At 35.6% G+C, this 22,120-nt stretch overlaps 1 protein-coding gene across 1 annotated transcript in view; it reads right to left on the bottom strand.

Moving 5' to 3' along the window:
* The window catches only part of CEP112 (centrosomal protein 112), a 182,915-nt gene that overhangs the window by 121,053 nt on the left and 39,742 nt on the right, over positions 1-22,120 (bottom strand). The window contains exons 12-17 of the mRNA XM_075719938.1: positions 20,527-20,670; positions 17,504-17,658; positions 17,040-17,169; positions 15,934-16,026; positions 15,076-15,135; positions 11,468-11,547 (exon numbers count right to left, since the gene is read on the bottom strand). Of these exons, the coding sequence (XP_075576053.1) occupies positions 11,468-11,547; positions 15,076-15,135; positions 15,934-16,026; positions 17,040-17,169; positions 17,504-17,658; positions 20,527-20,670 (662 nt within the window). The remainder of the gene's footprint in view (positions 1-11,467; positions 11,548-15,075; positions 15,136-15,933; positions 16,027-17,039; positions 17,170-17,503; positions 17,659-20,526; positions 20,671-22,120) is intronic.

The raw sequence follows: 22,120 nt of genomic DNA, 5'->3' as shown, positions 1-22,120 counted from the left end.
CAGCCCCTCTAATTTAATTTCTAGAATGCAGACTATTTCAACTACATAAATAATGTAGTAAGGCCTAAAGTACCATATATTTGTGGAAAGAAGGGGTTACTGGTTTAGTTTATTGTTACAGAAGAATGCTTCAGTAGTAGTAACAATTCTCTGAAATACAGAAAAAACCAATTTTACTTCTCCTGCTCTGCTATTTTTAACAAACAGTGGCAGCTAAGTAACAGCTTTCTGTGTAAATTACATATTGGGCCTAAATGCACCCATCTTAGCTGTGGTTAGAGTATCTCACTGTAGAGGCCATTACTACCAGCAAACAACGAGGAACGACGAGGGCTCTCCTATAAGGCGAGCGCCCAAACATATGGAGTATGTGCAGAACACTTCTTTTTGGTGTGGAGAGGAAGAAAGACAGTGTGAAGTCATTCAAGCGGAATGATAACTAAACCAAAGCGAGATCAAAGGAACGAAGAAGAAAGACTGAAATGTGAAGCTGAAATATTTATTGCCTTCAAAACATCATCCCTATCATGTCCCTGGGCACTTTAATATTTCGAAGTTGTTAGAAAGCATTCTAACTTGTTTCATCATTTCAAAGAAATAAAGCCAAAAATATAGAGAACAATTTTATCTTTCGTTCCCTGATTTTAAGATGAGCTTGTCTTTATGAGAAAAAGCACAAACCACTTATAAATTGTTTACCATTTGCATAATTTGAGATGTTAACATCAAAAAGCTGGTCTGCATTCCTTCAAGTAAGCTATAACAATAAATGTCATTTATAATACAATTACTATTTTAAACTATATACTTATGTTTTAAATAAATCATGAGATAACATTAACAAACTAAACCACCACTTAAAGCCGTTAATGAATTTAGAGTAAATATTCCACGTGTGTATATCACACTTCTGTGAAATAAGAAGAATAATGCATTACATTCAAAATTAATGGCTCACAAATTAACTAGACATTGGTTAAACACACTAATAATTATTATAACTATTTCTCATTATAATAATGACAGGGTACTGTTGTGCTAGGTGCTATGCAAACAGAATAAAAACAGCAACTGCCAAATGATGAATGAGATGTGGGTTAAAAGGCTGGGAAAGTGTTGTAAATGTGGCTGGAAAGGAAAATGTTATAATTTTGCTCAACACTGCAGAAACTGTCTACAAGATATAGATACACCACGTATATGAAAGGCCACAGAGGCTCGGTTATCAAGAGAGGAGGATTAGAACAGAGATTAATAGTCATGGCTCTTACATGCTGAGATGACAGCTAAACCTCAACAAGGAGAACACGGAGGGGAGAATTAGAGAGACAGGTGTAGATAATGGCTTAGATAAAAGGAGACAAGACTGTAATTAAAAGGTGGACCAGAAAGTCAGCAGCAGAGATAGCAAATAGATTCATGAGATACCCAGAAGAGGTGCAAAGAAGGAAAAGATAGGGATCAGAGAACAGTGCTGTGGCACAGAAAGCTGGAGGGCGACTAAAATAAACCATCTGGAGGACAAACTATGGCAGAGATCACCGAGCAGAGGAGGAGAGCCAGGCAAGAAGAATCACTTCACACTAACAAAGAACGGCCCACAATGTATTATGAGTGGCAGAGCCAACAGCGGTTGGCAAATCAAAGACGACGAGGATGAAATAACAGTATTAAGACTGTCTCCAATTTTTCCAGTACAGAATTCTAAATGAAACATCTAACTAATTACTTCAGCTTAAAGCATGCCAGCTTTATTATTTCAAAGACGTGCTGATAAAACCACCCTGGGTCAAAAAGCCTTTAATAAAATAAATTATTTCCCACCAATCCTGTTTCTCTTCTACCCTTCGACAATCACGGCTGCACCACCAAATACCAGTTTTGAATACGCAAGTAAAGAATCCAAAAAGCAAGCATATCGCTCGCCTATACAACGAGGTACAAGGATACAGCATTCATTCTGCCATGCAACATATTTAAGGTAACTATTTTTATGGCTCAAATAATCGTACTATTGTAGTTTAGGATTCACAACAGTAATATCCATGTTGCAACAGACAATATAGTAACTCAATACTGAAGAGTGATGAGTATCTACTTAACCCATCAATTTCTTTCTTCTATGATGCTGGTATGGTGGACATGGGTTTTCACTTTTACTGAAAAAAAAACCCAAAAAAACCCCTACTGTTTGATATATTAACTTTAATTCCTCAATGCAGGTTGGTTGTGTTGTTGATGAAGCTGGAGGAAAGTTGTACAAAGCATGTAAAATGTAAAAGTAAACTTAAGATTACCAAGTGTAATTGAAGTTTAGCAATCATAATCACCTAGCAACAACAACAAAGGAACAAAGTCATTCCTTGTACTATTTTTATAGATAGTTAATGGACCCAGAAAAGGTGACAGCCTGAAACACTTCATGCATATTAAAAATCAGTAATTGAAGTCAATCATCTGTAAGACTTTCTTTAGCCAACTGAAGGCTCTTCTCATTTCATCAATGTTTTGGGCACTATATAGTCTTGAAATATATGGCACTGAATCTAAGAGATACGCTCATGTGAAAGGGAAGCCTTTCAGCATAATAAGGAAACAATTCCGGCATTTGTGTTAACTACTGTTATATTCATTTAGTGAGGTCAAAATCTGTAGCCCTCAACTACATTAATTATGAGAATAGCAATTTACAGCAGTTAACCTAAGCGTTATAGCATGATACACTGATGCTGTTCGCCTCACAAGGCAATACTTTTCATTTCATACAGCTATACATTACATTGAACATTTTCATAGTTGGTATCATTAGGAAGATGTTGTGATATCTCTATAGCCATCTTGAGGGACATAGCAGTCCCATAGACAAGGATTAAAAATGAACTGTTACATTTTTTTTGTACAACTGAAGCTTTCCTTTAAATACATATTTCATTATTGCCAGTAGGTCTCCAGAGAAACTGGTGAAAGAAAATGAAAGGCTGTAAATAGTTAATAGAACACTTTATTTTTTCTTTTAAGTGAGACTATTAAATAAAGCTACCACATTTTTTGGTTCTCTGTTCATACTTTACATTGTGCCCCCTAGAGTGAGGGTTATGTCAGCATGTTCACCAGGGCTAAAGGAATGTTTACAATATGCTGGAAACTTTGACTGGTTTTGCTCTAAAAGGTTTCAGATGCTCAAACAGAGCACCAAGTGGAGAACAGCTGGCTGGTTTTCCACTGATGCTTAGAGGAGAAAAGAAAACCCAACCCACCAAAAAAACCACACAGCCCTGTTTTAAAGAGTAAAATTATATTCAAACTCTTCAGCCACTTCACGTTACCACTGGTTTTAAATCACAAAGTTTGCGTTTTTCGTCATATCGCAACTGTTGCAACAAGACAACACTAAACATTTTAATAAGAGAGAATGATGAATACAATGAACATAAGTATAAATTCTTAACAATGTTCTTTATTGCAACATTTGGAATTAAAGACAATGCCTTCTCATATTTCTTTAATTATTTCCGGCTTTAAATAGTAATAGCTTTTCCATTCCTACAAGAATTCTTCCATGCACAAATACTTCATTTTCAAGGAAAAATGGAATTAACTACAGGAAAACAGCTACGCGTAGGCAATTATCCTAAAAATATTAACAACGCTAAGTAATTATTCAGAATCTGGATTCAACTTCGAGGGGCAAGAAAGGAAAAAAAATCAACTTGTGGTTAAAGCTATCACTCCATTTATTTATTTATCATCATATTGATGATTATCATGCAGTTGTATTTTTCTGTGTGCAGTGGCATTTATGACATCCACCGCTACAGGAAGTCCGTACAATATAATCCATACAATCCTATTCTGAAGAAGCTGTTTAAAAAGAAATTCTCAGATGGTTTGGTATCATTAAATTCTCAAAATCCACTACATCTCACAGATTTTTAAAAATACAATTCCTGTATATTTGGAAAGTCCAAATTTAACTTTTTTAAAAATATTAGGATCCAACGTAACAGTAAATGCAAAATTATGCAACTGTAACCTGCAAAACAAAATGAAGTTATAGTCACTGCTATTTATTCTATCTCCTTCTGCCATTTATTTTCACGTTTTTATTTATCCTTGCCTTCATGTTTCCCTCTGTTAGCTCAGAAGCATTACATATACCATTTATTTCTCTCAGATTTAAGTCCCCTCATTTCTTTTACATTGTCCCTTTTATCATAATACAGAGAAAAGAAAAATTATATAAAAGCCATAGGAATTTTGCAAAGATTAGTGATCTCAAAGACTAAAAGACACTTACACAGAACTTTTGGTGCTAAAAATTGATACATTTTCACGTATTCTGAACAAAGCAAAAAGAGCCTTTCAGACCAAACAAATCTGGGCCTTCTGCTTGTATGTCAAAGAAAGCTATACAATGAAAAATGAGTCATTACGCAGCCATCGCTGCAGGAAAAAGTAGAACAGAGATTCTGCAAGTGACCATCTTGCCCTGTTCCCATTTTTGTCTTGTCCCCATTTCACCAACACAGGGGAACTTTGGAAAGCACCAGGCAGAACGCCTGCTGGAGGCGGACAAGGAGTCTCAGAACAGAGAGGGGAAAAAAAAAAATACACGCAGGGCAGCACGATAACAGGATCACATAAACTCAAATCATTCCACTGCACCATAGTCCAAACCAGACCGAAGCCCTGTGGATGTAAAAACGAGAGGAGATGGGAACGTACCCAACCTCCGGGTAGCTGCAATCCCGGCATCCCTTTTGTCAGGCATTCAGGCTGAAGTTGCAGAACAATTATAACTAGATTTCTTTGTGCAGAACGTACTGCCACTAGCTTCTGCTTTTGAGTAAGTGTGATATAAAAGCCATTCTCCTAAGGCGTTACAAGTTTCAGCACTAAGTATAAAACCTCAGGACAAACCTGAGAAGAGCTCCATTGCTCCATGTATCTTGTGACGATGTCAGGTAGGGACCAAACAATTCAGAAGGGAATAACCAAATGACTGGCAAACCATACTAGGAGCTGACAAGCAGAAGCCCTTTGAATAAAGAAATGACTAAGATTTCAAGTAGAATAACTGGTATGAAAAAATTGTTATTTCTTTCCCAAAACAACATTTTTCCAACTTGTTTTAGTAAATACAAGTGCAAATGCATTTTTATCAGATACGTTCTATGAAACAAAACCTAGTAATAACTAGTACTACAAAAACTGAAATTTAAAATATATATTAGCATCACTGAACTACACTTCACAAAGCCCCTTGAAATAGGAGAGTCCAGCACCAGCATGTGGAGGTATAAAGGACTGACACAGCTATCACGTTGGGAAAAGCAATGAAATAAGTCTTTTTAAGTCTACAGTGAGGAAACTGCACGGCACCATCCCCAAAGAGAAACCAATTTCTTTCCCTTAATTCTCATGTCAAGGATTCCCAGAGAAAATATGTGCATGTACACAAGTACTTTTATTTCTGGATTTTATTGAACACCTACGTGCATCATCTTCATACCATGCCTTCAGTCGAAAAGGCTTTGAAACATTTTGGTCTGCTGTCTAAACCGAATCACAAAATACTGTGAAAACTGCACGTGCGCGCCTTAGAATCTGTTGTAAAAATACAAATCTGCTAATAGACAGGAACGGCTTTGTTGGTTTCTGGAAAGTTTAGCCCCGCTTTCTTCCCCAGAAGAGTTTTAAACAAGTTCAGATGAGGGGTAGAGAAGCAATGGAGAGAAGAGGTGTTGCCAGTTTCTTATGTAAACAAATAATTTTATTAAGTGACTTTCAATAAACCAGCTGCTAAACATTTGCTCTGTATCATCACCACTTGCAAAGTGCTGAGATTTGGCTCCGCAGGCAGGGTTAAAAAAAAAAAAAAAAAAACACAAAAACAAAACACCAAAAAGGCAACGATTGAGAGGAAGAATGTTATGAGGCATTTAACTGTAAAGAGTGCGCACGCGTTCCTTGACACTTCAATGTTCAATTACAACGTCTGCACCTGTAGAGGTAACAGTTCAGTTCATTTCTCCTAACATGACTTTTTAAAAACTGTTTCCTTCAATCACACTGCAGAACAGAAGAACAAGGACTCAGAAAAGCGGTACTTCAGTAGTATAATGAAATATTAATTTGTGTACGAGGCACGCGAAAGCGTTAAATCAGATCCCATAGTTATTTCCAGTATGGGAGACCGATCACAACCATTATGCTGAGAAACCAGCAGCAGCAAGGTGGTCTGCACTTCCATGCAGGTGACAGATGATAACAGCCTCAGCTATTACGTGTGTTTATAGTTCAGTCCAAAATCTTCGTCTCAAACCAGACAAACTTTATACGTCTATGCAGTCATAAAACTATTATGGACTCCAGAATGGAAGTGGCAAAAGCCAAGCCACATTACAACTGAGGTGGTCTAAATATATGCTATATTCACACTTCAAAAAACCTGTAACTACGCAACTACTTATACAATCAAATCCTCCCTTCTTTACTGTTTCATCTTTATTTTTTTCTCTATTATTACTAATAGTATATTTTACAGTTTACGGTTGGACTTGATCTTAAGGGTCTTTTCCAACCTTAATGATTCTATGATTCTAATAACATATAATGAACTTCAAACTAAATGCTGTAAAACTAACATTTCCTCCTGTACACCAGATCTCCTCCTTGATGTCGGTCAAGCTGGCAGTTAGACCTCGTACACTGATGGAGTATATAAATACCAATAATGCACATGGCTATTCTGCTCTTTCTTTGGATCGTAAAAGAGATTTTTACCTCTGATCTTAAGCAACACTATTCTAAGTTACTCTGTTTAGCAGCAAATAAATGAGGCCAGCCTTAAAGTATAGGCACTTCTGCTGGCTGCAAGTAACGCCTGGCACAGAGCAGCGATACTTCCACGGGAAGCCTCTGGGATCATTGCTATGACTACCTCGGTAACATTAAATTCTGAATATTTACATTGTGAACATAATACACACTTATCTCCAGGGTCCTTGCTGAGCATGCACTCTCACTGGCGTTTCATGAAATTACTACTATAATTATTTGTGGCATTTTTGCAATGACTAGGAAGACTGTTGTCTGTAGTTTACAATGCTATTTTGGAACCAAAAGAAACAGTAAAAAAGGAAATTTTTTTTTTTTTTTTTTTAAAATAGTACCTTCAGTATGTCTTTAAACATTTCTGTAGTGAGAGGGCTAGAGTTCGCCCTGTTCTTTGAGGGCTAATATCAATAGAGGTCATTACTTAGTACACCTTCTGTTGAAAAGAAATATAATCCAACATTTGTGATCGACACATCAAACTGACTAAAGCATTAACAGCTCAGAATGCTTGCATCATTTTATGAAAACAAGTTAGATACAACCTTAGAGCTTTTGTTTAGTAATTGGGACAGATATTTACTAAAAACTGCTGCTTATAGACACAGCAAGAGTCTTCACAGCCAGAGAATGTGCAGAACAGGTCCAAACTGAAGGGAGCTTAAATACTTAAACATTTTAAAACCACAATTATTTATTGGGGAAAAGAGCTCTTTAGAACTCTGTGTTAGGTCTTTAGAAAAGGGCATAAATCCTCCACCTGCAATACCACTGTTGGCAACATTACTCAAGTGCAGATCAGGTAAGTAAAGTTGCTTCAAAAATGATCACTGAAATAGAAATAAGAGTAAAAACAGTCAAAGAGGCTTTAACACACATGCCCGAGCCTCAGTTTTAAATGACATCAAGGCCATGGCTGTTTCCAGTTCCCTAAACTGCCACAAGTCTCTACGCTTCTATATTTCAATTCTTCAATAAAATAGGAAATATTTCCCTACAGCCTAGTAAACTAAAATTATGAAATAATTGGATAGTAAAATATTAGCAAAGGCAAAATAAATATTTTTAATAAACAGGTGCCCAAATTTCACAGAGCAAGACACAACAGCTCATGTTGAGAGCTACTCTGGGTAACAGCGTTGTATAAAGTCAGCAAGACCCTTTCTTTCTCTTCCATGTAATTTCTTCAGCAACAAACGGATGCAGATTTTTTTCTTAATTTTTTTCTGTGGTATTCAACTCAGTCTGTAGCGTGGCAAATTGCAACATAACTGTACCTCTTTATTTTCTATTCCTCTACTTAAAATAAAAGAGATAAGAACCACAGAGATTTAGCCTATTTGTAACCCACTCTCATGACGTATCTTATGCAACCAAACTAAAGGGATTAGAGAAGCAACCTTTCCCCCCAAGTAATTACACAGAAGCTTTTTAAGAATGCTTTGTTATTATATAAATGCAGTTTAAATGACATTCTAGAAAAATCCTTGGAGCACTTCCTGTAGTCACTTTTGCTATTAGGCAATGCCTGTGACATGCATTGCTAAACTAAATATAAAATTTATATCTACAAGTCACAACCAAGAGTCATGAGTCTTAGAGCAATTCTTTTGCTAAAGATTTGGCTTTGACAGAGATTTCCACCATAAACTTTAGAAGAATAAAAAAAAAACCATTCCATAAACTTTGTAAACACGTATTCAGTATTAAAACTCTGGCAACACTATTTATTTGAAGCGAAAGATACTTTTAGAAATGTGGATTTTACTATTGCACACAATGTCTCTCATCACTTTCATTACGCATCTACGTGGACATTATTTGAAACTGCAACAGCAGTGTTTGCTGTCACACCACTGGAAAAATAATAACAATAATAATTAAAAAGCCCACCAAAATGCCTGCCACTTCCCTTTCTATGTGTTTGCAGCTGACTACTCAAGATATAATCCTGTGGCCATTTCAGCATCAAAGTGCATTCAGATCAAAGCAGTTCATGAGAAATCACTGATGCACCTACTACTGGGTTCTGAGCTGCAATTCCACAAGGCATCGTTTCTATTGAAGATGGTGAACTATACTTTCACCCATCTCGAGGAAGATAAGGTTGTGTTCTAAAGGTTTACTGTGTCTGCCTTAGCTTGTAATAACTTAATTTGACTCTGCAAATAGTTAAAGAAATACAGAAAAATAAAGCATTTTCACATAAAACATTAGATCTTGTGGATTCATATTAATAGCAAGAGACTTAAAAGGACTGATTTTTGCAGCAGTGGGAACAAAAAAGCCATAAGGAAGCCATCCATTTCTGACACAAAATTATTACTGCTTGTTATGTATTACTTATGTACATATCATATATAAACACAGACACGTAAAAATCTTAACGTTGTCCAGAAACATTGGTACTAAATTAATGGCCTGGTTTCCAGAAAGTCAGCCTTGCGGGATTAGCAGTTTCTCTACACTGGGTGTGTGCATTTGTTCTTAACACTCACATGCACTGACACATCCATGGTCAGAAACGTGCAGATGCAAGATGCAGAGGTTTTGAACCAGAGCTGAAATCTGGAAGAACCGGCCAGCAGAATATATGCTGGGCTTAGACTAAGGCACTGCATTTCTGTAGATACAACGTTTTTAACCTTTAGGAGCACAAATCCACCCCGATGATTCTGCCATCTTCTGTCTCCATCCAGACAAAAACAAGGATGAAAGCTCATTTTTATTTCTATTCAATTACAAAATAATTCCTTATTAGCATTACTAATTCCATTACTAATCTTAAAACTAACCCCAAATCACAGGTATAAAACAACCAAGAGAACAGTAGTATAGAATCATTATCAAAGAGTAAGCTATCTCCAAAATTAAAACATTTTCCATTTTAAATTAGGAGACCGATATATTAAACTAATATTAGAAATTGCTACATTATTTTCAACACCCTGAATAAAAATAAAATAAAATAAAATAAAAAAGCATAACAGGAGCAGAGTGCCATAGAACATGGAAGCAACCTGGAAAAAGTACTCTACATATGAGTAAAGTAGCTTGTATTAGAAGACACTCTGAAAACCGGGAATAGGTATTAATCACTTGCTGTAGGGGAAATAGTCCAGACATACTTTTAAGCTGTCATCCAGTCTCCAGGGCTCTCAGATCCCAGAGGCTGACCCAGCCTCCGTTGTGGCCAAAGGACCGACTCACGCAAAGCACAAGGTTGGGACCAGCCTCCGCCAACGTCATCTTAATTTGTGGGCCCTGGAGCATCCACCCGTCAACTGGGCTCTTGAAACTTTAGTCTTTCAAATCCTTACTCTAACCCAACTAACCCAAACATTTAACCTAAGCTTAATTACAGCTAGGGAATATCTGAACTAAATGAAGACCTCCTCAGCTATCTACAGAGCTTCTCAGCACAGCGCTGTTAACTAAAAAGTTCAAAATCCGCAGCACACTAACCCACTTCACAAATACCTGCCTGAAGCGGAGCACTACGGCATTTACTCTGCACTGACAGCACCCACATGGTGGTATCAACAGTTTAGTTGATAACAATTCAATCTCCCTAACATTATAAATAATAGTCAGTGTAAATAATTTAAAGATTAAAAGCTAGAATTTTTATTAATGTCTGTAGTGATTTAATATAGTCTCTATTTATGCCAAATACCTAAGAGATTATAGAAATAAAGGAATACAGACTTCAGCCCTGTGACTTTTATTGAATGCAAGTATCTTCACAACGCCTCCAGCAGTCTAGATAAGATACATGGTAACATTTAACTGAGTAGTTTTAGCAAATAACTTCTGGTTTGTTTCAGAATAATCTGTTTTCCCTAGAAATTATTTCCATAACTTTGAATTTAAACTGGATAAACATATGGAAATAATATTTTACATAATCAAAAATGGAAGCAGCACAACAAGAGTCAATCTTGTCATATGTGCATCTGCTCTATGTGAACCACTCCTCCACTCGGAAAACATCAAACTTCTTGCATCCTGATTAGTTTTTTTTATGTTCAAGGTCAGCAAAAAAGCTGTTCCAAGTTAGTTAATGAAAAGTGTCTTTTGTTTGCTGCAGGCCATTTCTCTGAGCCTTAGCTACATTGGAAAAATAAGTATTCACACAAAAAAGTGTGGTATCAAAGAGGAAAAATCCATATTAAAGTTGTAATCTATGGATATTAAAAAAAAAAAAAAATCACAAACATCAGATACTAAATCAAGTTAAAATATAATTTAAACAAATACATCTTTCAAATTTATGCCTCTAAATTAGTCCAGAGCAACTAGTCTTTAGTTTGAATTATTTGCCTATTATGTATCCATTCTAAATTGAAGCCAGTTTCATTTATTTGACAGGGCAAGACCAGCTGACATCACTAACTTCAATTCTGCTTTATTCCTACCACTTGAAAGTCAACAAATTTGGGTAGCTTGGTTCTCGCTTTGCTTTTTTAATCTTTATGGCTGACTAGAGCCCTGAAGATGTAGCTTTACAATGGGAAGATAACCCAGACAAATTATAGGAAGGCAGTTAGATGAAACAAAGCATAAGTTTATTTAATAAATTTGACTAAAATGTTGGGGATGGTTCAACAATTATTCCATATTCACTTACTTCAAAGTCTCTTCCAGTTTGCGAATTTTCTTTTGAGCATCCCCTCTTTCTTTATCAAGATCATTCCGGATGACATGAATCTACCATTTGAAGGAAAAAAAATACCATTTTAGCTAAAATAAAGTCTGATTAAAAAAAAAAAAAAGTTATTTTAAATTATAAAAACTATTTATTTTGCATACTTCTTTTGCACTGATGTAGACAACACCTATATATTTCTAAAATCACATAAAATGTAAGAATAAGGATTAACAGAGAGATAAAGTATGAGAATATAGCCACTAGAGCTATGTTTCTTCTTAGAAGGAATATTATTCTCTAGAATAAAGAAATATCAGTAATACATAAAAAGAAATAGATTTTCTTTAGATAAATACAGGAAAGCACATAAAAACCTGCCTAAAATGACATGTATTCTATGGTGCAGAGTTCCTACTTACCAATTTGTGAATAACCAAAGTGAACTACTTTTTATTAATTCTTACAACGAAAATACCAAACATAATGATAGTAAATAACATTACTTTAGAATAATACATACTCAAGCATTAACTAGCTGAGGGTAGATACTCCTAAGAAAAGTAAAACTTTGAGGAAGAGTGGTTTAGTACTAATGAACTTCTGACCCAGCAAAATCAAACCAGAGCGCTTGAATCATTAGAGAAAACTTTCCATTTTTCCATTTTGCATCCAGCCATTAAAAACGCCATTTGGAAATGCAGGGGTGTGGCACTCTTGTATAAGCGCACAACTAACAAACCCACAAAAAGCGCAGACACCGCTCTAAAATGATAGAGCACCTTCACGAACAACGATCATTCCATAGGAAAGTGTGACCGCGTGCTGCTTACAATACAGTGTGAATCCAGAGGAATCAGTCAGCTGTCACGCCAATGGATGTGGCAAGAAATCAATCCTAGTGCAGCCCGAAAGCCTCTGCATCCTCGCACAACAGAAAAAAGCTGCCCCCGTCATCTTCCTGTCTCTTCCCCATCATCTCTTACCTAGACCAGCGTCAGTATATGTGTTCACTTTGAATAATCTTGCAGCGTAAAAATCTTCCACGTCACTAAACGCGACCTCAGTACACAGCAGAGGATCACTACTGTCTAACCTCACGGCGTCCCTCACCTTTCGCCTTCACTCGGCCACATTGCTTATCCCTCTCCTGTCCATTTCCCCAAGCTCACTGTGCATTTCCAAGTAATTCTCCTCCATGCAACTGCCATTACACCAGGCAATATCTATACACATATTTTAAAAGACATTTGCACACAAAAACGAGACAAACAGACCTCTTACATAAACATCCTAAAAATATCGTTCCAAAAACTTTGAGGCCCTTTAATTCTCCTCTAAATGTTTGTATTTTTCCCAGTATATTTTAGTTACCATTTAATTTTGAAATACTATTTTAATTCCTATTAGTATTTAAACAATGCAGAATGAAAATGGCAACTTTCAAGACCTCACAAGGAACACAACCTAGCAATCTGAGAAAGTACCTCCCTCCCTATAAAGCAACAGAGTCGCAAAAAACATCGAACAAAATCTGACTCCCACTTCCTAAATTCACCAACCAGGAATAGACGTTTTTATGAAGAATTCTTTTCTCTGGTGCTTCTGGATCAAGAGAGGAAAGCAGCTTCAGAATTTAGCAACCTCCCAGGCATGATCCAAGCCATGGGTTTTCATAACACTTTTTGCCAAAGGCAGATTAAGTGCAAGAGTTTGTTTTGCTTTTAGGATTGCTCAAGTAACAATGTGGCGATGTGACATACTAAGCACGTTTTTCTTTACCGGATGGGGAGCACAGGAAATCCTTTACTCACCCACAATCATTTGCAATGTTACATGCTACTAAGTCACTACAATAAAGAAAAACGTGTTTTACTAAGTGTATAGTCGGAAGCATGAAAGTATAGTCCAATGAAGAAACAAATTTAGAGATTCTCTACCGTAAGCAGTTCCATGTAGGTGTTTACCACGTGGAATTCTGAATACTTGGTTGGTTTGAAAGAGCCTCCAAACCGATGGACTGTCTATCAGAGAGTAAAGAAGGTACTGCCAAAGCTGGCAAAATTATATATATTTAACAGCTGGCTCGAGAATGGCTCTCAGGAATAATCTGTCACTGTTCTTGCGCTTAGCTGAATGTTTGGAAAACAAGCGGTAGAGTATTTATAAAAAGCAGGTGTTTCCTTTGCTTGTAAAACCATTTAGCCTAACTGGTTCCTGATTCAGCAGATAAGCACATTTAATCAAACAGAGACATTCAGGGTTACTACCTATTATTTGTTTGATGTTTAAATATCCTAGCAGGCAATAGCCACTGTAGACTAATAAAGATTATTTGATAATGGGTAGGTTCTTAAGTGAATAGATTGCACTAGGGACTTCATGATTCCTTTACTTGAAGGCAAGCTTGTTTTAGTATTTTATGGGCCAATCTACACTATTTTATGGGTTTATACCCATAGATTGTTCACATGTATTTTTTCTCCTCCTTTCTCAAAGATTTGATTTTGAAAACAGAGTTACATCACAATTTATGACTAGGCAAACTGCTGTAAAGTTATCTATTAAAAATAAAGGGTCTGCTTTCTTGTTTACCGATACAGCATTACAACTGCACTAGCTGCGCTTACTGGTAGAGAGGGATTGCTGACATGCTCTTAGCCCACGCTAAGCAGCATTCTCCCAAATGATCCTCAAACCTCATTCAGGATTCACACAGGACAGGCACCACTGCAGAAAGGTAATACGCATGCATCCACCTTACAGTCCAGAATCATAAAGTTTAAGATGTGAGCCATTTGTTGGCATTTGGACTTGGTGCCTGGAAACACTACCAGCCACGTTTAATCTGTACTTATCTGCAGAGGAAGTGATGTATTGCAATAAACCAATGTCCACTGTACTTCAATAGCTAGAAGATATACAAATTATGCTAACATATTTTTATTTTGCCCTGCAATATTATTCCAATCCTAGGCTCTTCTTGAGACTAACGTCATAAAAAATATGACTTGTCTAAAAAGGCAAATGAAGGCTAGGATTAGACCAAAACATATCCTGGAATGAAATAGTATTTGACTTCAAGTCAGCACAAGGCACTAACTCAACCCAAAAACTCACTACAATTCACGTTGCAAATGCTGTTACCAAGTGACAAGTAGCTATGATCACAATTCATTATGTTATGAATTTGCCACATTTGGAAATGACATGTTCAAATAACACATCTTTTCAATTAAATAGGCATCTAACACACCCTCTTACTAAACACTGCATGAGTTGAACATATAACATCACTAAACTTGAAGTTTAATTTGAAACCTATTGATGTTTAAAGTCTAAGAGAGTAAACAGTATTTGCAAAGTGCTTTAAGAGGAAGTGTACTTAGAATCAGAGACGGTATCTCTGTACTTAAATAGCTGTACTTAAAATCTTCCTTGAATGTGTCCAATTATTTTTCAAACCCATGCAAAACGCTTAAGATTCCAAAATTTACTACTTTGGGGATTTCAGAATGTAAACCTTTAGCTTCTGTACACAACAAAATTGGAAATGTGCATAAGATGGTATATTTTCCTGAAAACATTACCTGTTTTTCATATACACGCTCCAAGTGAAGTTTGTCCTGTTGAAGCTTGTATTCTTGATCCTGTAAAGGAAGAGATGTGTATTCTAAATAGACAAATCACAGTTTTCTTTCATTTCAAAGCAGTCATTAAACACACACACATTGGCTATTATATAGAACAGTCCATAAAAACTAAAAATCCACTTTATATCATCATTAAAAAATTCTTTGACGTACAAAAAAATTCAACCAACAGCAAAACAACTACACATAACAAAACTATCTCAAAAGTCATGATTCACGTTTTCTAAAGAGAAAAAGCAACTTGTTTTCCTGAGCTATAAAAATGCTATTCTGTACCACATCAACCATGAAATGAAAGACATAGGAGGAAAAATAGATGCCAAAATTCAAACCGAATTGATACATGATACAGATGTGGAACTCATTATCCTGAGATAGGAGGATTAATTTAAATGTCTATGGGAAGACGGAATATTGAACTGAACTGTCAAATAGCAACAAAAACAATTTTGAAACTTAAAAATGCTTGCAGTTTAGGAAAAGAAATATATCTGTAATTCTTTGACATGCTTCTCTGTAGTCCACTGATACACATTTATACTGTTTTAACCTGTGTATTACAATAAACAGTCAAAAAGTTCCTGTGAAAATTCTGCTCTTACCCATAAAGCGGTCTCTTTTAGTCCTACTTTTTAAATCAACCTTTAAGCATAAGGTGACACTTTATATATTTCTATGAGTAAAATACATACAAAGATGCATGTTATATATAAGTGCATTTTAGTACGGCTATCTAAACATTCAAATCACTGGAAAAAGGGCTGGTCATTCTTGAGTAAGAAATTCAGAGCTCACCCTCAGCTGTTGCTGTCTTTGATGTTCTGAATCTTGTAACTGTTGTTTTAAGAGAGACAGACTATGCTGTAATTCTTCAATTGCATCAGATGCCTGTAGGGATTTAACAGAAGAAGGAATTTTTGTGTTGCATTCCTCATTAGCTCTACAGACACCTAATTTGCGTTTTTAAATTTATTTCTCAACGGTGCCTGGAAATCAGAAAGAATTACCAACTTGGGAAAAAAACCTGTACGAGTTTACAACTCCGGGTATGTCACTTCTGTCCATCTGGTGAACTTCGAAATGTAAACAAAACCACAAAACAATAACTAATAATAAAAAACCCCCTTGGCACTAACAATTGAAAGAAAGAAAAATACCTTGTAAATTACATGGAGTAAAGTATCATCAACGCTCCCAGAATTCCAGTAAATAAATGCAAAAGACCCCATTTATCCTATGGTCCTAAGGATTAGCAGATGGTATTTAAAACATGAGCCTTTTCTACAATTATTTAACTCAAAAATTATATTAAATATATACTATGTATCTACCTATGCATATTGGTAGATATCAACCTGATAGATGTTTTTACAGAAACAAACCAGAATTATTACATTTTGGGTGGAATATACGCTTGCAGAATTTAAAAATAATTTCTTAGACACATAAATATTTAACATCATGTTCCATATTAAGAGGCCTGCAAGACAGTTTATTTTTGGAAAAAGTATTTTCCCTCATCGAAGAGGCCTTATGAAAACATTAAGCCTTGAAGTGTGCTGAGGTCCTCTGGTATATGGAATTTTTACAGAAGCACAAAGAAAATCAGCATATTAATTGTACCTTAGCTGAAACAGCTATTGAAATACCACCTGTATGTGCACATACACACACACACCCCACACACCCCCCCCCCGAATTATCAGGCAACTTCAGATGATTTTTCAGTCAAATTTGGGAATGCAAAATTAAATTCACTTTTTTTTTTTCTAAACTTATGCACATGAATAACTTAGGGAACTGAAAAGTTCCTTGGATTTATTCATAAGCATTACATTTATACTGAGGAGACCACTTAAAAATAAACAACATTTTAATGCCTATTATATGTGGAAGCATACCTTAGCAGCAGAGAGAGCATGTTCCTGCTTTATAAAATTTATATCAACATCATATTTACTTTGTAGTTGCTGAATGTTCTCCTCATATTCCTGTATAATATGGTCCTTGCCTTTCTGAAGTGAGCTGTGCCTACAAGTAGTAAGCAAACAGAATATGGAAATTGCTTTCATATTTTGGCATCTTACCTGCTCAGCATCAATTCTACAGAGTATGCAAGTCCGCCTGTACCACGTGCTCGTTGTTCACAGAAGGAAATGCTTATAAATAATGGAAAGATAACATACTACTTATGATGGTCATTTGGGTCAGTTCTAAAATGAGTTTTACATCAATTAATACATTTTCACGACAAATTTCTAATGCCAATTACCATTTAGTGAGTTCTTGAAATAAAATTAATATTGTTTGCTTTTGGAAATTCCATATTCTTCAACAATAAAAACAGCAACTGCTATTTAATTACCTTGCTTTCATTTCCTGAAGTTCAGAGCATACTGCCTGGTAACGTTGTTCTGCATCGGTCTTTTCTTGAGATAATTTTTGACGCTGTATATTACTATTTTCAGCTTCAACAGTCAACTGCTGGACACGAGCCTCCAGTTTTTTTACCGTCTGGTTCTAAAAGAATAGGTCATTGTTGAGACAACACCAGAATAAATTAGGATATACCCCTGTTGTTATTCAGTAGCCTAGAGCAACAAGGTTCTTTGGTGGTCCAGAGACACAAGAGTTACAATGGCAAAGCTGTCATCAGTCATGACAGTCAATTCTATGTTGTACATAAAATATAAATAAATCTTCAAAATATGGATGTCTAATACACACCCACCCCACCCCCCGCCAAAGTAACGTGTCTTCTCCCCTAAGCAAAACAGTATGTGCAACCGATTTCTAAACTACAAATCTTCTAACATGGGCGAGAAGACAGGTATTTCTATGAAAAACTGTAACGGATGATAATATACATCAAGCATTTTTAGACCTTCCATTAACCACCAAGTGCATTAGCACTAGCAATATCTACAACCTCATGTGGGAAAGAATATTTTTGGGGAAAAAACTATATTTTTATATATATATAAAAAAAGATTTTACTGATCATTATGGTGACGAGCAGCTATAAAAGTCAGCTAGAAACCATATTAAACTATATATAGGATCCAGTGAAATGTGTAGCTTTCTCATGCTGAAATAGTCTTCCGAGTACTTTTTATGACCATCGTATGTTGACATAAAAAAAAAATATGTATATAAAAAAATTCGAAACTAAAGAGCAACACACATAGGTTGCTAAAGAATTATAGATTTTAAACAACTGCCTTTTATGTGCACACTTTGGCAAAACCACATCCAAGGATGTAAACAATAAGATACAGTAATATCTGCTATGGATTTGGAGGATACAAGAGGAACGATTATAATACAAATGCTACATTAACAGTGCAAGTGCTATCTTGTTGTGTTCCAAATCAATTAACTAATATTAACCAAATAATTTACTAATCATCTTGTAAAGTAAGTACATCATCTCCATTTTATTAGTGAATTACAGAAAAGGAAAGTGTTGTGCTCAGGAATATACCAAATCCGTATCAGGACTGAGAGCGCATTCCTCAAGCCTCTGCTGATACGTGTTTCCCTAATCCACTTCTCCATATCATTTGCTTAATTACAGCGATTTCTTTTCAATAAATTACAAATATCTGTCAAAAGCTATATCTTTTTCCAACAACTTCAACTCCCAACATAAACAATTTTAAAAATGAGCAGAATGAGAACAGCCAGGTAGCATGAGACTATTCTACTACTTCCCATTCTTCCCTAAATGTATGTTAATATGCACGGAAATGAGAGAAGAATTCCTCAGGAGGCTGCAGTCAAAAAATAAGAGACACAGCTATCCTTCCAGGATATACGTATCATAGTTATTTTTATATTAACAAAGGTCCAAAGACGAGGGAAGTGGAAGAGTATTTTCACCCTCTGTTAAAGTAAAATAAAAACTCAAACATCTGCCATCTCAAGTCAGTGCCCCAACTGCCACAGAATTGTTAAATGAGGCTGGAGTAATGCAAGAACCTCACACAGGCGGAATGGTCACCTGAACTCTGGCAAGTGGCTTAAGATATTTCATGAACATAGTACAGCAAACTTTTCCATCAATACAAAGCCAGCTGCACAGTATGGGCTGGGGTGGCAGGTGGGGTTTGTTTGGTTTTTGGGTTTTGGGGGTTTTTTGGTTGGTTGGTTGGTTTTGGGTTGGGTTTGTTTTTTTTTTTTGTAAAGAACACCACCACCACACACATACCAAAAAAAAAAAAAAAAATTCATACTTAAGATATCGTCAAATATCATAAATCCTCCCAGGCCTCCCACCCCTCAAGGAAGTTAATACTTTTTCAGTTGACAAAACCCTACTTATCGGTTCTATGGTATTAGTTAAATTGTTCAGCCAATTTCACTTGCTTACAGCAATGGCATTCTTGACAACGTGAAACTCTGAATGAGGAAACTCTGAAATACCAACCAAAAAAAAAAAAAAAAAAAACCAAACCCACCTAATCCAACCCACAAAAATCAGGAGAGTGAAAGAGAGAGAGAGGAAAAAAAAGAAAATAATTTCCAGTGACAGTCTAGTCTTTCATCTTAAGACCTGCCTTGAACTCTACCTTGTTTAATTATTAAATCAGAAGCTGCTCAGCAAGATCTGTCTAGTTTTGATGGTTCTTAAATTCAATCTTGCTGACAGACTGTGTCCATTTTTCTCTGTATTTACTGTTACCTATGACATGACCTGAATGCTAATTTTTAAATTCAACATTCATTAATAAAGGAATAAATTTTGTTTGACATTGTCTTTTCACTCATTCAATTTTCTTCATACCTCATCCTAATAAAAAAAGTACAGGATGCTTTCTTGAGGATACTTGTTAATTTTTTTGCTTTTTACATCATTTCTATAGCAGGCACAAAATCCAAATTACACCTGCCTACATTTTTCTAATTATTGTAGGAAACAAATGCCATAAATTAGAATAATACTTATTTTAAAATTCCTTTATTATTTGATCTTTAATCTAACAGAAGCATTTGATCATTCAAAGAGGAGGTGGCTAAGTAATAAGTCACATGTATCTATGAAAGCAGATGTACTATATAAATCCTTTTTTATAGTCTACAAAGACAAAAGTTCTGCTAACTTGAATCAAAACCAGTGAGAAATACTAGAAACAATCCTTCAATACAAATATATATCTACGTAATATACACTGAAGCACTGTACTTTGATGAATTTTATCTGGGGGAAAAGTCCTTGCTTGGACTGGCTGCCAGGACACTGTTCTCTCCCAAGAGAGAAAAACCACAATTGCACTGTTGAAAAAATTTCTCAGCCCAACAGTATTCATGGGCACTTTTGCTCAAGTGCATGAAAATTGAATCCTGCAGGAGACACTTTCTGTTGTGACATTTTTACAAAAAACTTACAGTTGACTTTATTTGTTCCAAATAATCTTCCTCCATTTTGCTAAGACGAGCGTTGGTGTCCTCAAGCAGTTCCTGCATATCTTCTGTGTGCTTCTTCCGAATGTTAAACTTCTCCTTTTCCATCTCAGCCACAGCGTTGTGAAGCTGCATCACAAAAATATAACCAATTAATAAATGGCATATAAAACTAGCATTTAGAAGTATTATCTTATAGCATATAAATAGAATAACTGAGGAGCACAGGCCACATTTCTGTCCTCTGTAACAAAGCTAGATCATTGTCTCACTAAACAGGTCTACTATGACTCTATAAAGCGGTAATTTAGAAGTCATTTAAAAATGTATAGAGGGCATAACTTATCCATACAGAATACTAAAACACGTACATATTCTTGCCATTCTCTGCTATTCTATTTGTTTACATATTTAAACTGAACACCAATGACTGTTGCACAAAATTAATGAATTTCTATTACAGAAACACTAACACTCTCTCCAGATACTTATACTGCCAGTTTATCTGCCTCTTAATTTGTAAGAAGCTGGAGAGCCTTGACCATCTACTTGTCTAATAAAAGGATTATTTGTGTCATTACTAACACTTGATTTATATTCTAAACACCAGTGGCCTCCCTTTCTAGTTAAGCAGCCTCAAATCTAAATTTTCTCTCTATACAACAGTAAAGAATAACGTCACGTCGAATTAGCATACAAAACTTGCATGGTGTATTGGTTGTATAACAGCTGTTACGTATTTCTCAAGTTTCTAACAAATCCATTTCACGGCTGAAGGAGAAAGACGCAATATACAAAATAAAAGCATCATTCTAAACACACTGCTAAAATCAGGTTAATTTGCACAAGTATAGATTTTTCTAACACATAGACTAGCAAAATCACGGAGGTGTCTGTGAATCTGGACCATTATTTAACAGACTTCAACAGTGTGCAGTAACTTCACACAAATTTTTTCATCCAAAGATAAGAATGCTAATAAATTATAAGTATCACATATATACTGTGGTGTTCGGAAGATTCGCTGAATTTGAGATTCTTTTAAAAATAATCTGGGGAAATAAATAAATAAATAAATATTTAATCTCCAGGTGCATAAGATACAAATAAAACCAAAAAATTTGGGAATATCTCTACTTCCCGTACAATAGACTACAGTAATATTTGCATTATTGTCAGCAACATCTATTCAAACAACCTGCATCTATTCAAAGGAAAAAATACACATAAGGAAGTAGTATATAAAGTTATAAAAATATCGTACTGTTAACTTTTACTACATTTCTGTCATATTTCCCACTACCCACATTTTTCCATAAGATACATGCTCCAACTTCACTTCTAGAATTTCATTAAGTTAAAATTAATAGTAGTATTTTCATCTGCCGCCTTCTTTGCACACTGGCATCATTGAGGACAGTTGCAGCTGTAGAAACAGCACTTGCTAGGTAACTGCAAGAAGCAGGATGACCTCGGGCTGAGAATAATGCTTCTCTAGAACAAGAAAAACCACCTAACACTGAAGCCTCACAGTCTTAAGCACAAAGGACAAGATTTATGATTTATCTCTTACAAGATG

Source organism: Pelecanus crispus, chromosome 12 (assembly GCF_030463565.1).
Source record: "Pelecanus crispus isolate bPelCri1 chromosome 12, bPelCri1.pri, whole genome shotgun sequence".
NCBI classification, from domain to species: domain Eukaryota; kingdom Metazoa; phylum Chordata; class Aves; order Pelecaniformes; family Pelecanidae; genus Pelecanus; species Pelecanus crispus.
Note: the sequence above shows the minus strand (reverse complement) of the source record. Positions and strands in the feature narration are given on the sequence as shown.